At 50.1% G+C, this 21,915-nt stretch overlaps 1 protein-coding gene across 1 annotated transcript; it reads right to left on the bottom strand.

Annotated features, from left to right (window-relative positions):
• Positions 1–5,445: 5,445 nt before the first annotated feature.
• Positions 5,446–15,952, bottom strand: TOB2 (transducer of ERBB2, 2). Its single transcript, XM_019734523.3, has 2 exons — positions 14,923–15,952; positions 5,446–9,339 (listed from the first exon to the last, which is right to left on the bottom strand). The coding sequence occupies exon 2, from the start codon at positions 9,240–9,242 to the stop codon at positions 8,232–8,234; it is 1,011 nt and encodes a 336-aa protein (XP_019590082.1). The 5' UTR covers positions 9,243–9,339; positions 14,923–15,952; the 3' UTR covers positions 5,446–8,231.
• Positions 15,953–21,915: the final 5,963 nt, after the last annotated feature.

Genomic DNA, 21,915 nt, shown 5'->3' with positions numbered 1-21,915 from the left:
TCCTTCACCCCCTCCCCCAGGTAGAGGAGAGCTCCCCACTCATGTTTCGTTTTCCTGCAGATATTTCTCTTCATGGCTCTTCTTGTTTGTTCATCACATTTATTGTTCATCTTGTTCTCTAGAACATGAGCCTGGTGAGGGCAGGGACTTCATTTTGTCCCTGCTGTATTTCCAGTGCCAAAAACAGGGTCTTGCACATCGTAGAAGCTCAATAAATATTTATTGAATGAAGGATATAGTATCGGTTGTGCCTTTCAGACCTCAGACACCTCTGGGCTTCTTGGTTGTTGTTTTTTAAACAGCTTTATTGAGGAATGATTGACATACAATAAGGTGCACATACTTAAAGATTATAATTTGATAAGTTTTGATGTATTATACGGGCACATTGTGAAGCCAACACAATCAAGATAATGAATATATCCATCACCCCCAAAAGTTTCCTTGTTCCCCTTTTTCATCCCTCCCTCCCTCCTGTTCTTTCCTTTCTAACTCTCCTGTCCCCAGGCAGTGGCTAAACTGCTTTCTGTTGCTACTTGATTAGTTTGCATTTTTCAGGATTTTCTATAAATGGATTGAAACAGTATGCATTTTTGGGGGGGAAGGTCTGGCTTTCAGCATTATTATTTTGAGATGATAACAACATATTATTATGTTGTTGCATGTATCAGAAGTTCATCTCTTTATGGCTGTATAATATTCCATAGGTGGCTGTTGGTTCAACCATTCATGCCCAGGAGGACATCGGTTTGTTTCCAGTTTGGCACTAACAGATAAAATGCTCTGTACTTTTAGGTACAAGTCTGTGTATGGACATATATTTCCTTTTCTTATGGGTAAATACTTAGGAATGGAACTGCTGGATCACATTGCGGGTGTATGTTTAACTTTTAAAGAAACTTCCAAATTATTTCCGGAAGTAGTTGTACCATTTACATTCCCACCGGCAGTACATGAGAGTTACTCTGTCTTCACTAACACTTGGTATGGGCAGTCTTTTTATTTTTATTTATTTATTTATTTTACTCTTCTTTTGTTTGTTTGTTTTTAAGGAAGGCACAGCTCACAGTGGCCCATGTGGATCAAACCCGACAACGTTGGTGTTATTAGCACCACGCTCTAACCAACTGAGATAACCGGCCACCCCTTGGGCAGTCTTTTTAATTTTAACTGTTTTAATAGGTGTGTCCATTGGGACTTTAATTTGTATTTTCCTAAGGATGTATGATGTTGAGCATCTTTGGCTTATTTGCCACCCATATACCTTCTTTGTGAAATGTCCATTCAAATCTTTTCCCTATTTTTGTATTGGGTTGATTTCTTCTAATTGAGTTTTGAAAGTTCATTATAGATTCTGGACACAAGCCCTTTTGTCAGATATATCATTTGCAAATATTTTCTCCCAGTCTGTGACTTGGTTTTCATTCTTCTATCAGTGTCTAAGGGAAGTATTTTGTTGTTTTGATAAAGTCCAATTTATCAGTTTTTTCTTTTATGAATAATTCTTTCGGAGTCTTATCTAAGAAATCTTTGCCTAATGCAAGGTCACAAAGATTTTTTCCTCTGTTTTCGTTTTTGTGTTTCATTTATTTCTCTGTTTTCTTTTCAGAGGTTTGTAGTTTAGTTTTACATTTCTGCCTTCTGGATATCTCTGCGGCTTCTTGAAGGAGTCATTTACACTTTCGGTGCATGGCTTCCCCACCTTAGTCCCTTTCCCTCTTCCCCTCCCCATGGACGCCCTGGAGCTCACTCAATGCTGAGTCCAGGTGTCATCTTGCCATCCCACCCTGAAGAACTTGGCATGTATGCTGTGCCGTAACTCCTCACACTCTAGATTCTACTGACCCTCTGAAGAGCCATCCTGGGCAGGCTGGGAGCCTCCTCTGGGCACTTCCGTCTCCTTGGACTTGCTTTTGCGGTGGAACCGATTATAATGACCTGGGTCTGTCTTCTGCCCCACTCTTCTGCCACTAGAAGCACCCCCATTCCCCCAGCCAGCCCGTGCCCAGGGCCCAGGTCAGGGCCTGGCACAAAGGAATGGCTCTGGGAAGATTTGCTGATTACCTGTGAGAGAACACTCTCTTACTCTCTCTGCCCCTAGCCACAGATGAGGCAACCAGGCTGAGAGACTTAATTCTCACATTTTTAAAATCCCAACTCCCCATCTGGGTTTTTGGGGCCCATGATGTGGCCCTGAGGAGGTCCTGGACATCATTCATCTTACCTCCTGTTTCCTGCTGGCCTTTCCATTCCCAAAGCACATCATGCCAGTTCCGGCCTCCCCTGCCTATGAAAGTGGCTGACCCCTCTGCTGCTGTCTCTGTGAATCTCTTGTAATGCAGATCGAAGGTGGAAAGCCCCCGACTTGGGAAGGTTCCCTGGCCCCTGACCACCCAATCTGAAGGGGCCCCTTGGTCGCTAGCTGCCATCACCAGTGGTGATGGTCTTAACGGCACATCCTCACCCTCTGACATTTTTTCACTTGTTTGTTTATAGTTAATAGAACATCATCTTCAGGAGACCAGGGTTTTGTCTGCTGTCTGCCCTTATTTTCTTCACGCTTAGAACAGTATCTGGCACTTATGGGGGCTCCCTATTGAATGGTGACTGTTGAATGCTTAGTAAATCAGGGCACAGCTAGCTGAAGGACCCACATGTCCAGATGGCTGGGCCAGGCCCCTTCTCCTGCGGGACGTACTCAGCCCTGCCACAGCCCAGCAGTATTCTGTACAGGCCTGTGCCGAGGGCGGTCTCTGTCAGTAGCCGTGTGGTTCTGCCCAGGGCTCATCCCACCACTCTTCCTCCCCCCCGGGAAAGGTGCCACAGCACAGGGTCCTCTGGGGGCCTCACCAGGTCTGGGGAGCCAGTGGGGCAGGAAGAGATGCTAGCCCATGGACCAGCCTGAACGGCCTAGCTGGACAGGGGCCTCTATGGGAAGGGGCCTACCCCTGCTGGCCCTCACTGTACAAATGAGACAGGTGTCAAGAGGGGAGAGAGGTGTTTGAGGTTACACAGAGTCGGCAGCTGTGAGGACTGAGAACACACCTCTCTTGCTGGCAGTGAAATTCCCCAAATGAAGACCCAGCTGATCAGCAGGTTCCTGTTGCCCAGAGGCTTGATGTCCTGGCTGGTCCCAGCCTGTCCTTAGGCCCTGCCTGGGCAGGACTTGGCCAAAGTGGCCAGGCCCAGGGAAAGGAGGAGGGAGGGTGAGGAGGTGCCCCTCCACCCCCTGGCTCACTCAGCAGGAGGTGGCAGTGGTGGGGACCAGACAGTGGCATCCCTCTAGCTTATGTGCAGGCACTGACTCAGGCTGGCAGTGACAAATAGAGCAGAGTTCTCCTGTCGCTATGACTCACCACCACCTGCCCATCTGCCTCTCTAGGGAGAAACTCCTAGGAGGTTTCAGGACACATATCTAGGGCCCCTAGAGAGGAGGGGTGTCAATCAGCATACTTTGCAGGGTGTCGGCTTGTTGGGGGGACAGGCAGCCTCCCACCTTGGCGGAAGACAGGGCAGGGGCCAACCTTGGCGCTGTGGCTCAGAGAACGGCGTTTCCTTTTCCACCCCAGCCTCCTCCTGCTGCTGGCAGAGTTGGGTTTCGGCCTGTTTGCTGACGCAAGGACATGTCCTGGACTGGGTTGGCTGGTGGCATTTGAGGATGGACAATAACGGCCCTGATGATGAAAATGATACTTGTCATTTACTCTGGGCCCACCACTGTGCTCAGCATTTCCCACTCATTATTTCATTTGTTTTCACAAGTAGGTACAGTTATTATCCCCATTTTAGAGGTGAAGGGACTGAGGTGCCAGAATAGGCCAAGGGCTTTGCCTGAGCGGCAGGGGTGGGGCTGGAACCAGCAGGAGCGGCAGGGGTGGGGCTGGAACCTGCATCTTCTGTGGGAGCAGAGTCCAACCTCTTCCCTGACGGGCACCCCCGACAGGTTCCCTGCAGAGGGGACTTGGCCTTGCTTTTCCCTTTCCTGGCTAACTCGTACTCTTTCTGTGCCTCCTCATCCTGGGCTCTCAGCCCCCCTGTGCACCCCCGTCCTGTATCTGCTGTCCCACCTATGCTTCCAGGGAAGATAAAACACCTATGCTAAGTGATTTATTTATAGTCACATAAATAGGAATGAGCGCGCAAGGGACCCTGGCAGCCTGGACACAGGGACACGGGGACAGGCTGGGCTTCTCCCTGGCAGGACAGAGGAAATTGAGACCTTGGGAGTGGCCTTATGTCTGGCAGGCCAGGGCCTTGGCACCCTGGCCCAGGGCCTCCCTGTTTTACGGGTGCTGTGGAGGTGGGGTGGGGTGGTGGATGTGGCTTATGGAGCAACCAGACGTCAATGGCTCCTGGATAATGTGCAGAGGTTGGATGTTTGGCCTGCCAGCTTCTAGGCCCAGGTCACATGCTTGGTGGGAAGGAATCAGTTTCGTCTTGTTTGGGGAGTGAGGGGCCTGAGGAGACCTCCATATTGCTGATGCCTGTCAGAGCTGCTCTGCCCCCTGCCTACAGGTGGCAAGGTCAGCCCTCCCATGCCTGCCCCCCCCACCCCCCACCCGTGTCACTCTTCCATAGATGTTCCCCCAGTTTTATACATAAGTCACACACTGGTCAAAAACCTTAGCTTCCACACTTTCCAGTTTTCTGAATTCAGCAGGTAACGTAACTTGGAGCCCCTCTGGCAACTGCATTATGGGGATAATACCTGGATCACCAGGTTGCTGTGAGGATGCAGTGAGATTCATCAAATACCTGGCTGCCCTCTTCAACCCCGGGGCCTTTCGGGGCTGATGTGAAGCATTACTGCTGGGAGAAGGCACCCCAGGGAGGTTGTTTCCCACGATGGCAGCATTAACAGGGGCCCTGGAAGGGACGAGGTGGCTGAGCTCCTAGGGCTATCGGGTGGGAGGCTGGCTCCTCCCCTGCCCCCAGGTGCAGGTGGGCCCTCACAGCCCCCTGGAAGGACTGAGAACCTGAGCACCTGGTTTTTGGACAGAACCTGACCTAGGTGGGCTCTTCTCATCCTTGCCCACTCCAAGGGTCTAGTGGTCTGGGCGGGCAAACACTAGACCTAGAGCTGGCTGGAGGCTAACAACTCCCTCCTTAGGCCTCCAAGTAAGAGGCTGTTCCTAAAAACACCGAGACCTGCTCTCCAGGTCTGCTTCCAGTCGTGGCTCACCACCTGTCAGTGGAGGGAGCTGGGGCAGTTCCCAACCTCCTGGAACCTGTTTCCAGTGTGGAAAGGGACCCGTGTGAGTGGGCAATCTGAGTTGTCCTGTGTTGATGGGATGGGTGGGAAGAAGGGGCCTGTGATGCTAACACCCACCCAGGGGTCAGGTGAGGATGAGTAATTGTTTCTTGAAGCCGACAGGAGCCGGTCACTCCCACTCTCTCCATCCTGAAAGGGGCCCAGACACAAAACAAGCAGAGCAAGCAGAAGGCTATTATATATCATGCTTTTAATACAAACTTAAAAAAATCTGGAACAATATAAACTGTACAGATTTGATCAATCTTTTTGTTTTGTTTTTAAACTAAATCTCTAAACACACCAATGTCCCATTCCAAAATATTGCACAACATTCTGAATACAAAATGCTTGATTGTATTCCTCCTTCACTAAAGAAAACAAATTCGTTGCCCTGCTCCCCCCAAGCCCCTCTCCACATTGCCTCAATGCCCCCTTCCCATCCACAGGGGTCCAACTAGAGAATCTATAGCTCACTGCATTGAGAAAAAGACATCATTCTGGACTAAAAGTTTACATTCTTTACAAGACGATCCACCTTTTGATTTGTTCCTGGAAAGAGGGGTAGATAGAGGATGGGAAAAGGGGAGAAATAGGGTTGATTCTCCTCTTTTTTATTTTAAAGTTTGTTTTTCCTGAAAAAATATCTGTTTCTCTCCTCTTTTTAAGAAAAAATCTTGAAAAGAAAAAAATTACATTTTTTACGTTAGAAATATACATATATTATATATCCCTCTTACATTTTACAAATGTAGCAAATTATTCAATACAAACAGACACCAAAAAATGTAAAAAATAAAAAAAAAGTTTTCCTACGAAACCAGGTAAATTAGTGCAGATTCTTTTTTCTTAAAAAAAATAAAATTGAAGCAAAAATGCCTAGATTTGAGACGAGATAGACCAAACTGGGCCTGAGAGCCCAGCACTGGAGTCATGCTCCTGAACACACACTTTTCTTCCTATTTCAAGACACTAAGGGGTTGGTCTCCCTCCCCCTCTCCCTATATGTGGTGAGGAACAAGCTGACCAGGTGTGGTGGGCACCTGTGTGTGGGAGGAGGGGCTGGAAGGGGGCATAAGGCAGCATCCAACCTTTCCCAGAGAGCAGCAATCTGCCCAGGCCTGTCACCTGTGTGGGAACTGAGGGCTAGGGAGAGGGTGGCCCAGACTGGGCTGGTGCCTGAGAAGTCTAGGGGGACAGGTGGTACTGGGCCGAGGAGTCAGGACATTGCCCCGCTAGGGGAGGTAGAGCTGGTGCCCAGTGCAGGGACAGGAGGCTGGCAGTGTCTGTCTGGGCTGGACCCACTGCCACAGCAGTTGCCCACTTTGGGTTGCTGGGGAGGATGGGGTGGGTGGCAAGGGCTTTGGTACTTTCCGGTGATGGGACCCTGATGCCATGTACCCCACTTGCCAAAGCATCATGGCGTGGAAGGTGGCTCACTAGGGTGGGGTGAGAGAAACAACTTCTCTTCTGGCAGAGGTGGGGAGGAAGTGCTCTTCTAGAATCCAGACACCCCGGCTGCGACGGCCAAGCCTAGCCTGCCCAGGAGACCACGCCTTGCGGCAATGAGGCCCACTGGGGTTGGGTTGGGCAGTGAGAGGGGATGGCAAGAGGTACCAAAAAGTTCTCAAGCGAAAGGGGCAGAAAAGTACTAAAATAACATCTACAACCGAAGGACCGAAGTCCCAACTCGAGGTTCCGGACTGCCCACGATAGGCACTGACGCAAACTCCGGCCCCCCCGGGTGTTCAGGTGAGCAGCTGCCACCCTGGGCTAAGGCCACACCACAGGAGGGTCTGAATCCAGGGACTTCTCTTAGGCATCAGCGGCTGGGTACGCCCTCGGCCCCTCACAGCTAACCCATCTTTTTTTTGGTCAAAAACAAACAAAAGTGCAGATGCCTCCGCAGTCTGGAAGCCAGTTCTTACGCAGTGCTTTCCCCTGGGCATGTCTTAGGCTCAGCCTGTTTCACCCCACCACGTGAACCACCCACAAAAGGACTGACAACCCACCCCGGCCCATTCTCCAACCTCACACAGAAATAAGCACTTGCTGTGACCCGGAATCACATCCAGAGGGGAAGTTTCACATGGCTTGGAATCCATTAAAACAGGACAGCAAACCATGCGTACACACATACCTCCCTGGCACCTGCCCCACCTCCCAACCCACAGCCTCAGGCCCAGGGAAGAAGGGGCTACAGGAGACAGGCCACGTGTGTCAACGGCTGGGTCTCCAAGGTCCTGATGATAGTCTGGCCCAGTGAGGATGGTGGCGTGGGGACACAGGACAGAAATGAAAGGAATCCGCTAGACAGAATGCTAACCTCCCTGGAGTTAGGCATCAACTCTGGGGGGAGGGTGTCAGGGGCCAGGCGGCAGTTCCCTGTGGCCCAGGCCTGAGAGGGAGTGGGGGCTGGGGTCAGACCTACTTAGGTGGCAGGGCCCAAGAAGGCCTGCTGAGGTTGGATGGCTTTGAGTGAGAGGATAGTTAGGTGACAGAGGCAGTGACAGGGGACAGACCCTCCCTGTTCTGGGGAGGGACAGGCCCCCGCTGTGGCTCTTCCTTCCCCGTTAGCTTGGACATACCAATCCTAAACCAGGCATGTGAAGGAGGGAGGGAGCAGGGAGCAGCAATTCACATCTGGACCATTCTTAGCACAGGAAACCACTAATTAAAGATGTTATATAGAAAACTACATGTAAAAAAAAAAAAGAAAAAAGAAAAAAATATAAAACCCAAACCAACCAAATAAATCAGAGGCAGGCAGGAAAATAGCAGGGGGGTTGAGTTACACACGGTTTGGTGCTTCGGGAGCCCCCTCCCACTGCATGCCTAGGCTGGATCTCTTTTCTAGAATCGAGAGTGAGAAGATTGGAAATCTTTTTGTATCATTTTCTTTTCCTCTTTTTTTGGCCTTTCCTTTCCTTTCTCTTTTCTGTGGTCTTGGGTGCTCCTGGCTCCGCGGGTAGGTGGCTGGTCAGTTGGCCAGCACGACAGGTTGGAACGGCTGGCTGGGATACTGCATGGTGTTCAGGTTGTAGCTGAGGCCGTCCACAAAGGGCGTCTTCTCCAGGAAGAGGCCGTTGGTGCCACCTCCAAACACCTGGGCCATGTCGAAGCTGCTACTGTTGCAGGTGCCAGCCCCACTGCCCTGGCCATCGGCCCCATCAAAGAAGAGGCTGGGAGAGCCACTGCCGTTGTACACGAACTCCTTGGCATTGGGCGAGAGCTGGGACTGAGAGGCCGGGCTGGCTGCGACGAAGTTCAGCGAATGCACAGACAAGGACAGGCTCTTCTGCTTCAGCAGGGTGTTGGTGGGTGAGCGGGCCACGTGAGGCTGCTGCTGTGGGGGCTGTTGGCCACTTGCCCCACTGCTGGCTACACCCCCGCCACTCGTGGCCCCACCGCCTTTCTTCATCTTGGTGGAGCCAAACTTGGTGGCAGCGAAGGAGGCGGTGGTGAAGGTGATGGGCTGGGCGGAGCGGGGAATGAAGGTGGGGCTGGGCGACTGACCAAAGGAGGGCGACGGGGAGTTGGACAGGGAGCTGTCCTGGCTGCCGATGGGCACGAACACCTGGGCGTCGGGGTTGAAGCTGCTCTTGATCTCCTTGTCCAGCTCTGAGGCGACACAGCCCTCGCTGTCGTCCAGGTACAGCACTTTCACAGCCCCCTTCTCACCGATCTGGTAGGACACCTCGAAAGGGTCGATCCACACGCTCAGCTCCTCAGGCACGTTGGCTCGCACGTCCTCCACGGCCAGGCCACTGCGCTTGGCGGCCAGTTCCACGACGGGGTCCACTAGCTCCCCAATGTGGACACAGCGAAAGCCAGAGCCCTTCAGGGGCCTGTCAGGGTACCAGTGGCCTTCGTACTTCTTTTTCAAAAGCCGCTCCAGCTCCTCCCCAAACAGGTCTGCCCGCCGCCGCGGCAGCTTGTTGTACAAGTAGGAGAGGATGAAATTCAGGGCCACTTTGATCTCTAGCTGCATGGTCCTTTCCTAGGCACAGAATCAGCGCAGGACACGTGCACAAGCCAAGGGCAGTGGCAGGAGAGGGGAGGTGGGCAGCCTCGGGCTCTAGATGGCTCTGGGAAATGAGAGAGGGCATCATGAGAAGACATGCAGAAAGCCAATGTGGATCGATGGCAAAGCACAGACAGAAAAGCACCAACTTCAGCTCACATAGACCCAAGATCCCATTTCTGCTTCACTAGGGACTAGCTTAATGGTGTGACTGTGTGTGGGCAGGTCACCTTTTCTGAGCCTTAGTTTCATCAGCAACATGAGGCTACCACGAAGATTAGGTGAGTTCAAGAAGGTAAACCACCTCACGCTGTGCCTGGTATTTAGTAGGTACTTGATAAAGTTAGCTATTATTTTTAAAGTAAATGTAAAGCAAGAGAGATGCTGTGGGATTGAGAATTCAGATCACTGTATGATTGATACGAAAAAAATCAAGCCCTAATTCAGCTGGAGAAGGGAAGGCTCCTACTAACTTATCTCTGCGGTACCTTGGTGAAATTGTGCTCCCAAACTGTCACAGGCCAAGACATGAGTTTAAAATCTTTAGTTTTCCTCCTCAAATGGACAGGGATACAGGTCACTAAACAAGAAGTAGCACTGCCAACTTTTCATGGGGGGGCCTGGACTCGTCACATCCAATTAGTCATCCTGGGCTCTCTGCGTGTGTATACACTCTGGCTCTCTGGGTATGCAGAAGCGATTTAACTGCACAGTGTAACCAAGGTAAGCACTGCCATCCAGACGGCTTCCAAGGATAGATGAGAGCATGATCGCCAGGGCAAAGTCCAGATCTGTCACCACCAGGGGCCTGGGCCAACAATGGAACACCTGACTGGGGGCTACCCCAGAGAAGTAGAGGAAAGGAGAGGGCTCGGAGGGTCCTGCTGGCCAACAAAACTTTCAGAGCAGTGCTAGTGTGGCCTGAGGGAATCTCTGTAGTTTCTGAAAAGGGTGAAGGTGAAGCGGGGGGCAGAGAGAAGAAATTTTCCATCACCCTGCAGCTTCCAGCTGGGGATCCATCATCACCCAGTCTCCCGGGGACTGTCTGACCACCTGTCCTTGGAACCGGATCAGATTTATCAAGTGTTTGGAGATCCCTGGAGAGGAGGCAGCCCAAGATAAACACTCAAATAGTTATTTTGGGATTCTCTCACAGCCAGATCACACAGAGGTCAAAAAGGTTTATTCCGGAGTTCTGGGCCAGCCTCATGTCTGAGGAAGATGATCTGTGAATCCTGAGAGCCAGTGACCCTAATCTCACTTTCTCCAAAAGGGCAGCTCCAGGCTCACGCTGTGGGAGAACTGAACGGAAAAGGGCACCTCCGCAGGCCAAAAAGGCCAGAACGTGGTCCTAGCCAGATGTCTGGGTGAGACTGTGCTGCTGAGCTCAGCACAGAGATAAGACTGATCCATGATCTGTCAAGGGCATCTTCTGTCCTGTGATAGACCTGAGGCTGGAATTTGATTAAAATCCCTTTGGGGTCCAGCACAGTATCCAGCGGCTAATTCTAGGCTTGAGGATCTTGAGATTTCTGAATACCTGCCTCAATTCACTTCCCTGTAATTCTCAGGCCTAGGCCATGGCTCCTAGGGCCATTTTTAGGACGGAATCCTCAAGCAAAGCCCTCTGGGGTATCAGAGAAGATACACTGGGTCAATCTAGAGCATCATACACACTGGCTAGGTCTAGTCCTGCCGTCATTTCGGGTCTGAGCAGACAAGAGGGTCATGTGGGGAGGTGCCCTGAGAATGACCTCTCCCAAGCCCTCCACAGGGACACTCAGGATTCCCGAGACTCTTGTCTCTCCTCTAGCCCAGCCTCCAACACAGACTCAATCTCCAAGTTTCTTCAAATGTCTATTCATAGTCACCACAGATCAATTCCAGGGTCCTCCTCGGTTTAAAGAGAAGTAAGAAGAATGGTAAAGATAAGGGGTTTTCTGTTTATGAGGACTGGGTTCATTACCAGATGCAAAGCTACCCACCAGGACCTCAGGCTTCCCTTCAAGAATGGAGGTCGGTAAGGGCCACAGCCCACTATAGGTGTCCAACAGAGGAGACGAAAAAATTGTGAAGAAAGTTGGCACTGGTTCTCAAGAATGAGTCTGGAGTTAAAGACAGTGTTTTCAAAAGGTTTTTGAAAAGTAAAACAGACTTCAATATAACATATAACACTTCTCCCAAGGCGTCACGTGGCCTTCTTGGTATGCTACCCAGACCCAAGGGCTCTTCCACCTTTCTAGGCTTCCTCAAACTTTGCTGCATTATTGCCTTCCAAGTTCACCTCCCCTGAACAGTTCAGCCTCAAAATGCGAGCATTTTCAATGCAGGCCAAAGTCATTGGGAAATAAGCCTCCCACCCCAAAATACAATAGAACCACTGTCATCAGCCCTGCCTAGCTAACCATTTTCTGCTGCATAAGCAGCTGAAGCTGCACACCAGTTTATACCTCACTGACGCTGCCGCACAAATAAGGAAGTATATAATGCCACCTTTGCCTCTTTAATTGGAGAACAGGCCAGGCCAGATGGCTGTGGGGTGGAACCTCACAAAAATGCTGGACAACCAGAATGAGACTTTCTGCTCTATCAGCTCAGGCTCTAATTTTGATTTCAAGAAGCTTATGGAACAGAGGATTAAAGCATTGGTGCTGCCTTGTCTTTAACTAAAGATAGAAGTGACCACTCAAATGAGTTTGTTCATTTTGTTTTTTTTAGGCGATGGACAAATTCTAGAGCTCATATATAAAATATTTATAGACTGTGTTAAGATTAGAAAGCTTAGAAATAACTACCCTTCAACAAGACAAGCAGATTTGAGTTAAGCAGGAGAGGACTCTTAAGATCTTTTCCAACCCTGACTCAGGCACAAAAGGCCAGAAAGGTGGCAAAAAGGAAAAAAAAAGGGTGTTTAACAAAAGCAAAATTGACCTTTTGTCAGTATACTAAAAAGTTGCAAATGTGAGGACAAATTGTCCAATTTTATTTAGAATTTTATTGTCCTTCACTTTCAGCAACAAAGTTAATCCTGGATTCAGATCCCTTCCAGGACCTGTGTTTTAAAGAGAAGTACTTAGGAGAAAGACAAAAATAAGAGGGAAAGGTGGCTGCAGTCAATGAATGATAGGGAGATTCCAGAGAGAACTTCTAATAAAAACGCCAAGGAAGGTTTTTAAGAAGAAAAACAGTTATGTTTTAAAGGGGAAAAGAAGGAACAATGGCGAGGGAACCCATCCGGCCCCCAAACCATGAGTACCTATAAAAATACTCAGGCACCTCAAGCCTTAACACTCAAATCATCCTACACTCAAGCCTTACCAGATTCAAATGGGTATGAAATGAGGAGTCAGGAAGGAGGGGTCCTCAATTTTGACAAGGCTGGTAGGGGTCACAAACTGGGTGTTGGGGAGTGAGAGCCAGGCTCCAGCAGGATAGGGGACAGCCCCACCCGGTCCTGGAGGCAGCGGCCCAGACCGGCGGGTGTGGTTGAAAGGCTTCCAGGATTTGTGCAGACTGAATGTACCACCCCACCCAGAGTCTCACATCTCCCCTAAACACGGGCTGTGGCAGCCCAAATTTGGCTGCAAGGCTCCTTCCGAGTAAAAGAGACTTTTCTAGGTAACTCCAGGTTCCTCCGAAGCCAGGAGACTTGACTGAACCCCAACTTAAGTGGGGAGGCTGGAGTCGGAGTCACGCTCTGCACTTTGGGAATTGTAGTCCTCAGAAACCTCACTCTCGGGTTGGAGCAAGTGACCTACTTTCTCTGCACACTACATCTCCCTGCGTACTTTGCGAAGGCTCAGCGGGCGACTACGCATGCCCAGTAAAGGGAGCTGGCCGAGGGTCGGAGACCAAGGAAAAGTTTCCGATGCACATGCGCACTGTGTAGGACCCCCCCACCCACCCCCACCTAGTACATTTTATATAAATTCTACCCATAAGGCCTACTCCCCATATTTATCACCCCACCATGTCCATGTCGCGGTTTCTACAGAGGCTGAACTTTTTCTCCCTTTCTCTTCACCACCTCCCACGACTGAAATAAGGATCTGCTTCAAAATGAGTTTTTTTCTGGGTGAAGGTGGTGGGCTGAATCGATAAGGTCACTTCCCACTCCCACACCTGCCGCTTAATCTGTATTCTTTGGGCTTGGTGGTCTCCGTCTGGAGTTGCTGTAGGGACGGTGGATTCAAAAAGAAAAGAGCCTTTTCATTTAATGCCCAGCGGGCTAGGCTCCAGCACGGCAACAGCCAGGAAAGGAAAGACAGGAATTAAACCCAGTTCTCCCGTCCTCTCGGCCAAAGAAATTCCCAGTTAAGCTTAGGGGAGGCAGCCGGGCCGACAATCAGAAGGCCGGACGCCAGCAGGGCGCAAGCCTCATCCCTCTTCTAATCCAAGTCCGAGTAACCAGACCCCGTGAGGGAAATGGGAAAAGGTTCCCGGGCAGGGAAGGAAAAACTGTACATCTGACACCTGAACATCATCTTCTAATACTTAAAATTGTTTGCGACTCCTCCCGCTGCAAGGCCTGCTCTATGACCAGACTTACCAGATCCTCGCTAAAGCTCCCCTACAGGGTGTTAAACCTCCCTAATCCTTTCCTCCCACACAAGCTTCTTTCTCCCACTGCTTAAGAGGGGGATGGGGGCAGGTGCCCACGAAAGCAGTAGGGGTGTTTTTCTGCTGGAAAATCAAAGATGAGGGACCCACTGCAGAGTAGGATGGGAAGGGAGGAGAAAAGAAAGGTTAGAATGCTGAGCAGGCCCCCAAAAGCCCTTCTTCTGGCCTCCAAGTTGAAGACTGCTATGTGGGGTTCTGATTCCTCTGGGGGGGTGGGAAAAGGCCTGCCAGCTTCCCCTCCACTGTCTGCTCCCTCCTTCCCCTCCCTTTCTGGTCAAGGACACAGTCCATCCACTGCACAGCAGAAGCAGGAGTTTAGGAAAGGAAATAGGGCTCTTTCTCCCAGGCACCACACCAGGACCAACCACAACCCACTTATTGGTATTGCTGCTCTAGGGGTACTTTTTGTCGGCTCAGTTTTACCCGAAAACACTAAAGAGGATAAAGAGCTTAAGTCCAAATGGTGAATTCTGGCTCAGAGGTCAGAGGCCACCAGTGACCGGTGGAAAAGGGGGGTGTCCACCGTTCATCCCTCAAGCTTCAGAGGGCCCGAAATAAACCCTATTAATTATTACCACCCATTTTCCCGCACACGGGAAAAGAAGCAGAAAAACAAGGCTTGGATCCCTTTCCTTCCTCTGATTTATTTAATGGTGGTGAGAGTTATGTTTTTTGGGGGAACAAGGAAAACCTAGCGAGTCTCTAGGAAATGAAAAACTGAAGGAGGCGGACACGGGAGGAAATGCACCCCACCCAGGAGGGGGCCATACTTGGAAGAGGGAGAAAGGGTGGCTCTGGGGTACCCGAAAATGAGAGCGAGACTGAGGAGGGGAAATGGAGTACAGGGGGAAAGGGGGTTTCTCGAGGGGAGGTGGGAGGGGAAAGGGAAATGCTGGCCAGGTGTGGGGCGGGGGCGCGACAGCAACGTGGAGCGTCCAGCAAATGGAAGACCGGGAGTGGGGGAAGGCGTCGGGACTGTTGGGTCTCAGGGGGCCCGCCCGCCCGCATGCGCCCCCCCCTCACTCACTCGGGCCTCCGCAGCGGCTGGGCGGGCTGCCGGCCGCCGGACGGCTTCTTCCTCCAGGGTGGTCCTGTACGCGGCGCGGAGGTCTCTCTTCCTTCCTTCCCGGGCACCGCCCGGCCGGGGCCAATGTGCCTTTTCCTTAGGTGAGGGATGGGGCGAGTTGGAGGGGTTATAGGTTATGACTCGCGATAATAATTGTTTCAGCTTTTTGGAGATCGGGCTAGCGGCGGGGGATGGAGGGCGGGCAGGACCGCCGGCGGCGACGGCGCTGGGATGGCGGACCGGAGGGTAGCTCGCGTCGCGGTGCGGAGGACTGTCCGGGATGCGGCGGCGGGCGGTCCTGCCCTTCTAGCCTTACATCGCCCGAGCCACTTGCTGCTCTCCGCCGACGACCCGCACCTTCCCGCGCCCCGGCCCGAAGTGAGCAAAGTCAATGAAAAGTTTCACCCTTAGCAACCCTGCGCACGGATACGGTTTCCCCACCCCTGCGTGATGCGTCCCTCCGCCCTGCAGGGGCGGGGCCGGAGCTGTGCCGGGACTACTTCCGAGCCGGCGGGCCGCTTCACCTCTGGAGCTGTACGTCCCCTCGGCCCTGCTCCGAATGCGGGGACGTCTGGCGACCCCCTCACCCCTGCCCTCCCCAGGTCTGCCCTTTCTCAACAGTCAGATCCCTACTCAAACGTCAGCAAGGCCGTCTACCCTCCCCATCACGGCGCCGCCTCGTAGTTATTTTCTTCACGTCCCAAACAGTTCAGAATTCGTGCTCCTGTAAAGTGTTTTCCTAGGTGCACAGCGAGCTCCGGGAGGGCAGGGGCCTGGACTGGGACCACGTTGCTCACTTTGGGTGGGTTGGATAAAGGGATGTCACGGGGAGGGGGAACTTTCTCGCTGTGTCTTCTGCTCTATACCTGCCCCGAACCGTTCCCAGGCCACCTCGGCGAGTCCCTCCGGCTCTAGGCGTCCAGCCATAGCCGCGGAGCTCGCATTGTCCCAGTTACGGTCTCTTCGCGGGTGGGGCAGCCGAGGGAACAACGTGAGCTCTGGAAACGTTTCGGACCTTTATCAACTCGTGTTGGCCAGAGTCCCGCGTGCCTCGTGCCTTGTCGGAGGACGCGTAATGTCGAAGGGAGGACAAGGGGGAAACCCGAGCTCTGGCGCGCTGAGCGGGAGGAAGGGAAGGCGAGGGAGAGACCAGGCATCTAGGTAAAGAAGCCGAGCTCCATGTTAAGCTTCCACTCGCCGCCTCTGGCTCCCCGGTATCTCGCGGCGGGGCCTGGCCCCTCTGCGGACGCCCCCGTTCGCTCTCTCCTGCTGGCCACCGCACACAGGACACTAGAAAGCCACATTTTTTTCTAGTAACAGCCTCCGCTGGCGGGGAGTACTGCCTGCCCGTGCCAGGGGCGCACGGCTCGCGCACCCGCCGGTCTCTCTGGCTGCGACGCCGGCATGCGGTGGGCCAGGTCCCCGCGCTCTAACCCCCCGTCTGGTCTCTGGCCACACGGGCTCACGGCCACTTTTTGACTGTGGGACGCGGAGTTAGGAGTGGGGAGGCCTGTGCCCAGGTGAGGTCACAAGCGGACTGGACTGTCAGGTGGCGAGGCCCGGGGCCCCTAGGAGTTAGCGCGTGGTTTCCCGTTCCTCCTATAATCGCCCATTCCCCAATTCTCTCCCCAACCCCGACCTTTATTCTCATTCCAGATCGCTCCAGCCCAACGGTCGTCACGAGGGGTGGCGAGATCCTCAAGTTTCCTGCTACGAACAGTTTGCATTTTTTTTTTTTTTGCCTTGATCACTCTTTTTGGCAAGGGCAGAGAGCAACGGTAGCGTGGGGGTTTAAATGCACTTTCCTTGACTGCAGCAGAGAAACGCCGGACTGGAGGGCAAACTCCACTGGCACAGGGAGGCGGGAGCCGGAGCCCGAGAGCCCCCATCCCCCACACTTGGAGCCCTTCAGCCCCTGGGGCACCTCCAGGGACTACTTGCCTTCTGCGTCAGCGAGTGGCAGAGCGTCACATACACGCCCCCTCCGCCATGTCCCAGTCCTTCCCCCTTCCTCCCCTCCTCTCCTCCAGCGCGTTCCACCCCGGCAAAGACCCGGCGGACTCACAGGGTAGTAGAGCACTGAAGAGCTAAAAATATAACCGATGTTAGCAACAGCCTTCCCATTGGTCGGGGAAAGGGGAGAGGCGGCATCTGATTGGGCTTTCGATCCAACCACTAGGACTAAGCTTGGACAGGAGCGGAGCAGGCCCTTGGGAGAGCGAGCGTTTGCGCAGTGGGGCATTGCAAGGGATGCTGGTATTTGTAGTAATCTGTTAGAGGCAGCCATGGAAATACTAGGCGGGTTTGAATCCCAATATTGCCACCAACCATGTTATCTTGATTTAATGGCAACCAATCTCTTTACATAATCAAACCTTTCTCATCCTGCAAGTGAGCATCGTGTGGGGATTAAACTTGATACAATAGGTAAAGCCTGGCTCAAATAGTTGCTATTAATTTAAAGGTAACCATTCTGGCCAAATTACATACATCCTACATATCCTCTTCTCAGTCCAGAGTGCATTCCCCAATAAGAAACCTTGCAAGACAGAACGATGAAAAAGGTGAGGATGAGCTGAAAGGAATTCTCCTAAGATATCTCAGGAGGGGCGGGGAGGATGGAGTCCATATAAGCACGTAAAAGATAGCCAACACCCACCGTTAAGTGCAGGCTGCGGGCGGAGGAATCCCTGGACAGAAGGCGATGAATTTGTGTTCGGGCTTTTATTCGAATCTCCCCTACAGTGCTGGAAACACGGCAGCCCTGAGCAACATCACTATAAAAAAATTGAGAAATCCAGCCTCTTTAGCAAGTGGGCGCCCGCGGTAAAGGGTTCGCATCTAAATAGGAAGATAAAATAGAGGGCGAAAAGGTAATCACCCTTCTTAACTGCTGATGTCTCCATTTATAATGTGATGAGGACGTTTTTTCTCTCCCCACCATAATTCCATCTTGCCAGGGCTTAATTGTGACCGGAATCCCCCTACTCAAGCATTCCAGAGTCCCTTCCCATTTTGAATAATCATTCATGAAAGGTACACACCACGTTTTAAAAACTTCAGAAGTAAGCTTGTGAGGAGGGGAAAGGGTGGGGGCAGCTCTCGTCTGAAAGCAAGTTATGACAGATGTTTTGTTAATGGGACAAGTCAGGTTGGTCATAATTAGTCCCAATTAACTCTCCCGGGTGAGTCACTCTCATATACACATGCTAGGGTGAGAAATTTTGTAGTTTCTTTTAAGTTATCCAAGAAAACAGGTCCTCAATTTGATTCTTCAGATCCACTGCTCCAGTTGGGCAGGAGCAAAGAGCCACAGCAGAAACTGGCTTTGGAGGTGATTGGATGCCAACGGCAATTGATTTGCTGTTTATTCATCACAACTGATATGAGTGAATTCTAGTAAAGAAGTTAAGTGATCTAACCTGTCTTTTGCTAAGACATTAAAACTACAGTGTTCAAAGCAATTAACATTTCAGACTTGGTAGTGGTGGATAGGCCAGTGGGGATAAAATTGGTAAGTAACTGAATAACTGGGAAAACGGGAATAGCAATCTTTTTTTTAAGGCAGGAAAATTCCAACCAAGGCAAAAGATCTTTCACCTATATGTCCTCGCTTCCAACTACTATTAAAGAGCTACAGGTCAGAACACTGACATATAGTCTCTGAAATTTAGGCAATTCAGTTTGATTCCCTGGGAAGTTAGTTTTCTTAATTCAGAAGATGCTGAATGCAGGCCAAGGTCCACATCTGGTAGTGTATTGTCTTGGCACAGACTGACACATTAAACATTTTAAAATGAGTTGACAACATTTAAAAATTGGGAGGTTGCACAAAAATCTTAATTCACCACTTGTCCTAAATTCAAAAGGTCTGGTAACACTGGGCATTCAAGCTGGCAATTGTTTGGAGTTCAATAGCAGCCATTTCCTTTAAGGCAGGGCCTGGGTGCTCTCTGGTTCCCAAGGTCCCCACACTCGCTATTGTCTCCCAGACAAGAAGCCCAAGGGTCACATACCACTTATCGTTATGTTTGGGCTATTCTCACACCCCTCCCTTTTCAACCAATTACATTACTCACCCAGACTCCTGAGTTTGTGACCCTTTTTTCCTTTCAATGTAATATTGACTGGCTGCCTGTTACGGAATGTGCACTGTACTGGGGAGGCAAAAAGAGCTCAAGGATCTTACGATCTAGTTTATTGATTTTAAACTCTGGGTTGTGATTCATGAATGGGTCATAAAATCACTTGGTTTAATAGATTTCAGCCATAATCTTTAGAATAGAATGGAATAAAATGAAAACATTGGAGTGCAATACACATAGGAAATAGTTTCATGAAACTTGTGCTGTATGTATGTACTAGGAATGAAAATAGTCCAAGTGAGGCATATTGTTGTGGGTATGGGTGCTTCTGGAAGCATTCACAACATGTCAGGAGCTTCAAAGGAAGAGGTACCAAGTTGGTTGGTTGATGGGAAGGTGGAAGGGTATTTCAAAGGAAAACAGAGTCAAGATGACAGGGAGTGTTGTGTCCCTTAACTGCTTGATTCAGAGCAGAGAGAGGAAGCAGAGGAAAACCTGGGGGTAGGGGAGACAGGGAACCATTTGGAGGACCTTCAATGCCAGGACTTAAATGTTTCTCTGTGAAGTAGGGATCCACTGTAAAAGAACAACCACTTATGTAAAGCCTTCCCAGTAAAGGTCAGGCACTTATAATACAAGGTCAAATTTAATCCCAGGACCCGAAGAGGTAGGCACGATTAGCCTTATTTAACAGATAAGAAAAAAGCAGCACAGAGGCTAAATGACTCACTAAAGGTCAATGGCAGAGCAGAAATCAAATATAGGTCTGATTATAAAATCCACACATTACTCAGTACTTTTCTTTGAGCAACGGCAATTCAATAAGTGCAATGTTTAAAGGAGATTAAATTACTATGTGTATATAGTATACTTGAGAAGCTGGAAGCAAGACACCCATCCCTTCGAGAATCCAGAATTGAATACTTAATAATAGCAATAATCTTATCCAGAAAAGGGAACCGCTTTCTCAGGCTGGCCATGATGAGTTGAATTATTTCAACAACATCTATGTAGTTAGAGCTTATTTCAACAATGGAGAAAAACACCAGTGATTTTAAAGACCATTTTGATTTTTTTAGGGCCATATACAGCTCATTCCTCTAATTCTCTTCACAGAACTATATACTATTAAGAGCTCAAAATATAGCTTGCAAGCGATGTTTTCCCCACAGAATTTCATACAAACATTATCCCCAATTTGTACAACCAAAAAGGAATTACTCTCAAGTCTAAGGTAGACAATCATTAATTAAATTCAAAACTCACTCATTGCATTGCATTGTTGTCTAGACGTCTCTGAACTAAAGCCAACCAAGAACGGGATTATGAAACTAGGTGACAGAGCAGTGGAGTTCAGAGGGACACCGTGGGCTAAGGTTGAACTTGCCCCATTGCCGATCAGTGTGGAGGGAGTATGCCCTTTGGCATCCTACAAGTTCCCATGGAAGACCTTCTGGAGGCCTACACGCTGAGGATGACGGAGCACAATGAAAGTGGGGTTCTTTTGAAACTAAGGAGTAGCTTTTGGAACATTTGTGGATGCAAGATGTTAGGTGGACCGGGGTGGTTAAGAAGCAAATTTTAAAAACTCAATGTTTTTTTGGCAATACATTTTGACTCATGTTACATATTAAAACTAAAGTTACTATAGGATCCACGACAAATTTCAATTCTAATCTGAAAATGATCTGTTCTCTGGAACATAAGCCTCACCTGATGCTTTACTCATAGAACTGCTTGGAGAGCTCCCCAAACACATCCCCCTGCTCAGACGGCACCAGCCCTCCAAACCCGATAAATGCCCTAATCTGCGCACCCCTACCCACTTTGCCTGTAGGTTCCAACATATGCTTTAAAGCCCAATTTATTATCTGGATTCCTTGACTTCAATTATTCATTCAATATGGAGCACCTGCTATCTGCTGGGCAGAACAAACTTCGTTCCTGCCATCCCAGAACACAGCTGACCGCTAGTAGCCAACAGTCATTACCCAAAGCTACAAACAAAATGCTTATGGTCCTAGAGTAGAAGGGGAACTAACTTTGATAGAGGTTGGGAGAGGCATCCTTGAGGAAATATTTAGTTAAGGTCTGCAGGAAGAGGAGTTCGCTGAGCAGAAGAGTAACCGAGCATTACAGAGGGATTAATAGGGAAAAAGCGCTGAGGCTGGAAGGACTTTCAGGAATGCAAGGAGCCCCAGTTGTCGGAGAGCAGGGAACGGTGGTGGCAGATGAGACGGGGAAGCCTGAAGGACTATCTTTAGCCCTGTGGCCATGACCTTCCCCCAGCCTTCCTGAGGTGACCCCAAGCTGGGCAAAAAAACCCTTCCTTTGTGCATCCTCTGGATTATACTGGAACTATCTGTTTCTGGCAGGCTCCTTTATTAAATTCCTGAAGGCACAGATTATCTGAATTCAATTTTGGATACTCAGTACATCACAAATAAGAGTTTTGTTCCAAACCAAATGCCTGACAAGTCAGAAGACTCATTTCTTTCTTGGCGTTGCCACCAAGTTGCAGCATAACCTTGGGCCAAGTCCCTGGATCCTCAGGACTCACCCTTTTCAAATCCATGGTGTTAAAACACCTACTTGACCGTCTAGATGGCTCAAATTATGAATGAATTACCTCTTCGGGGTACCCTCCTATCACCTCTAGCGGGCACAAAGTACAGACAGTTGAGTTAGCGTAAAGATTTGTCTGAATTTGCCCTTAATCTGTCAATTTACTTTAAAACATCCTTAATGTCAGTATATATGCATTTTATGAACCAAATCAACGAAGTTCGTTCTCCTAACTCACTGATGTGAATACATTTTGTCTCATTCCCTTCCCCATTACTGGAAGCTATCTCTTCAGTTCAAAATG

This window comes from Rhinolophus sinicus, chromosome 1, assembly GCF_057876585.1.
Source record: "Rhinolophus sinicus isolate RSI-liver-muscle chromosome 1, RSI-T2T, whole genome shotgun sequence".
Classification (NCBI taxonomy): domain Eukaryota; kingdom Metazoa; phylum Chordata; class Mammalia; order Chiroptera; family Rhinolophidae; genus Rhinolophus; species Rhinolophus sinicus.
Note: the sequence above shows the minus strand (reverse complement) of the source record. Positions and strands in the feature narration are given on the sequence as shown.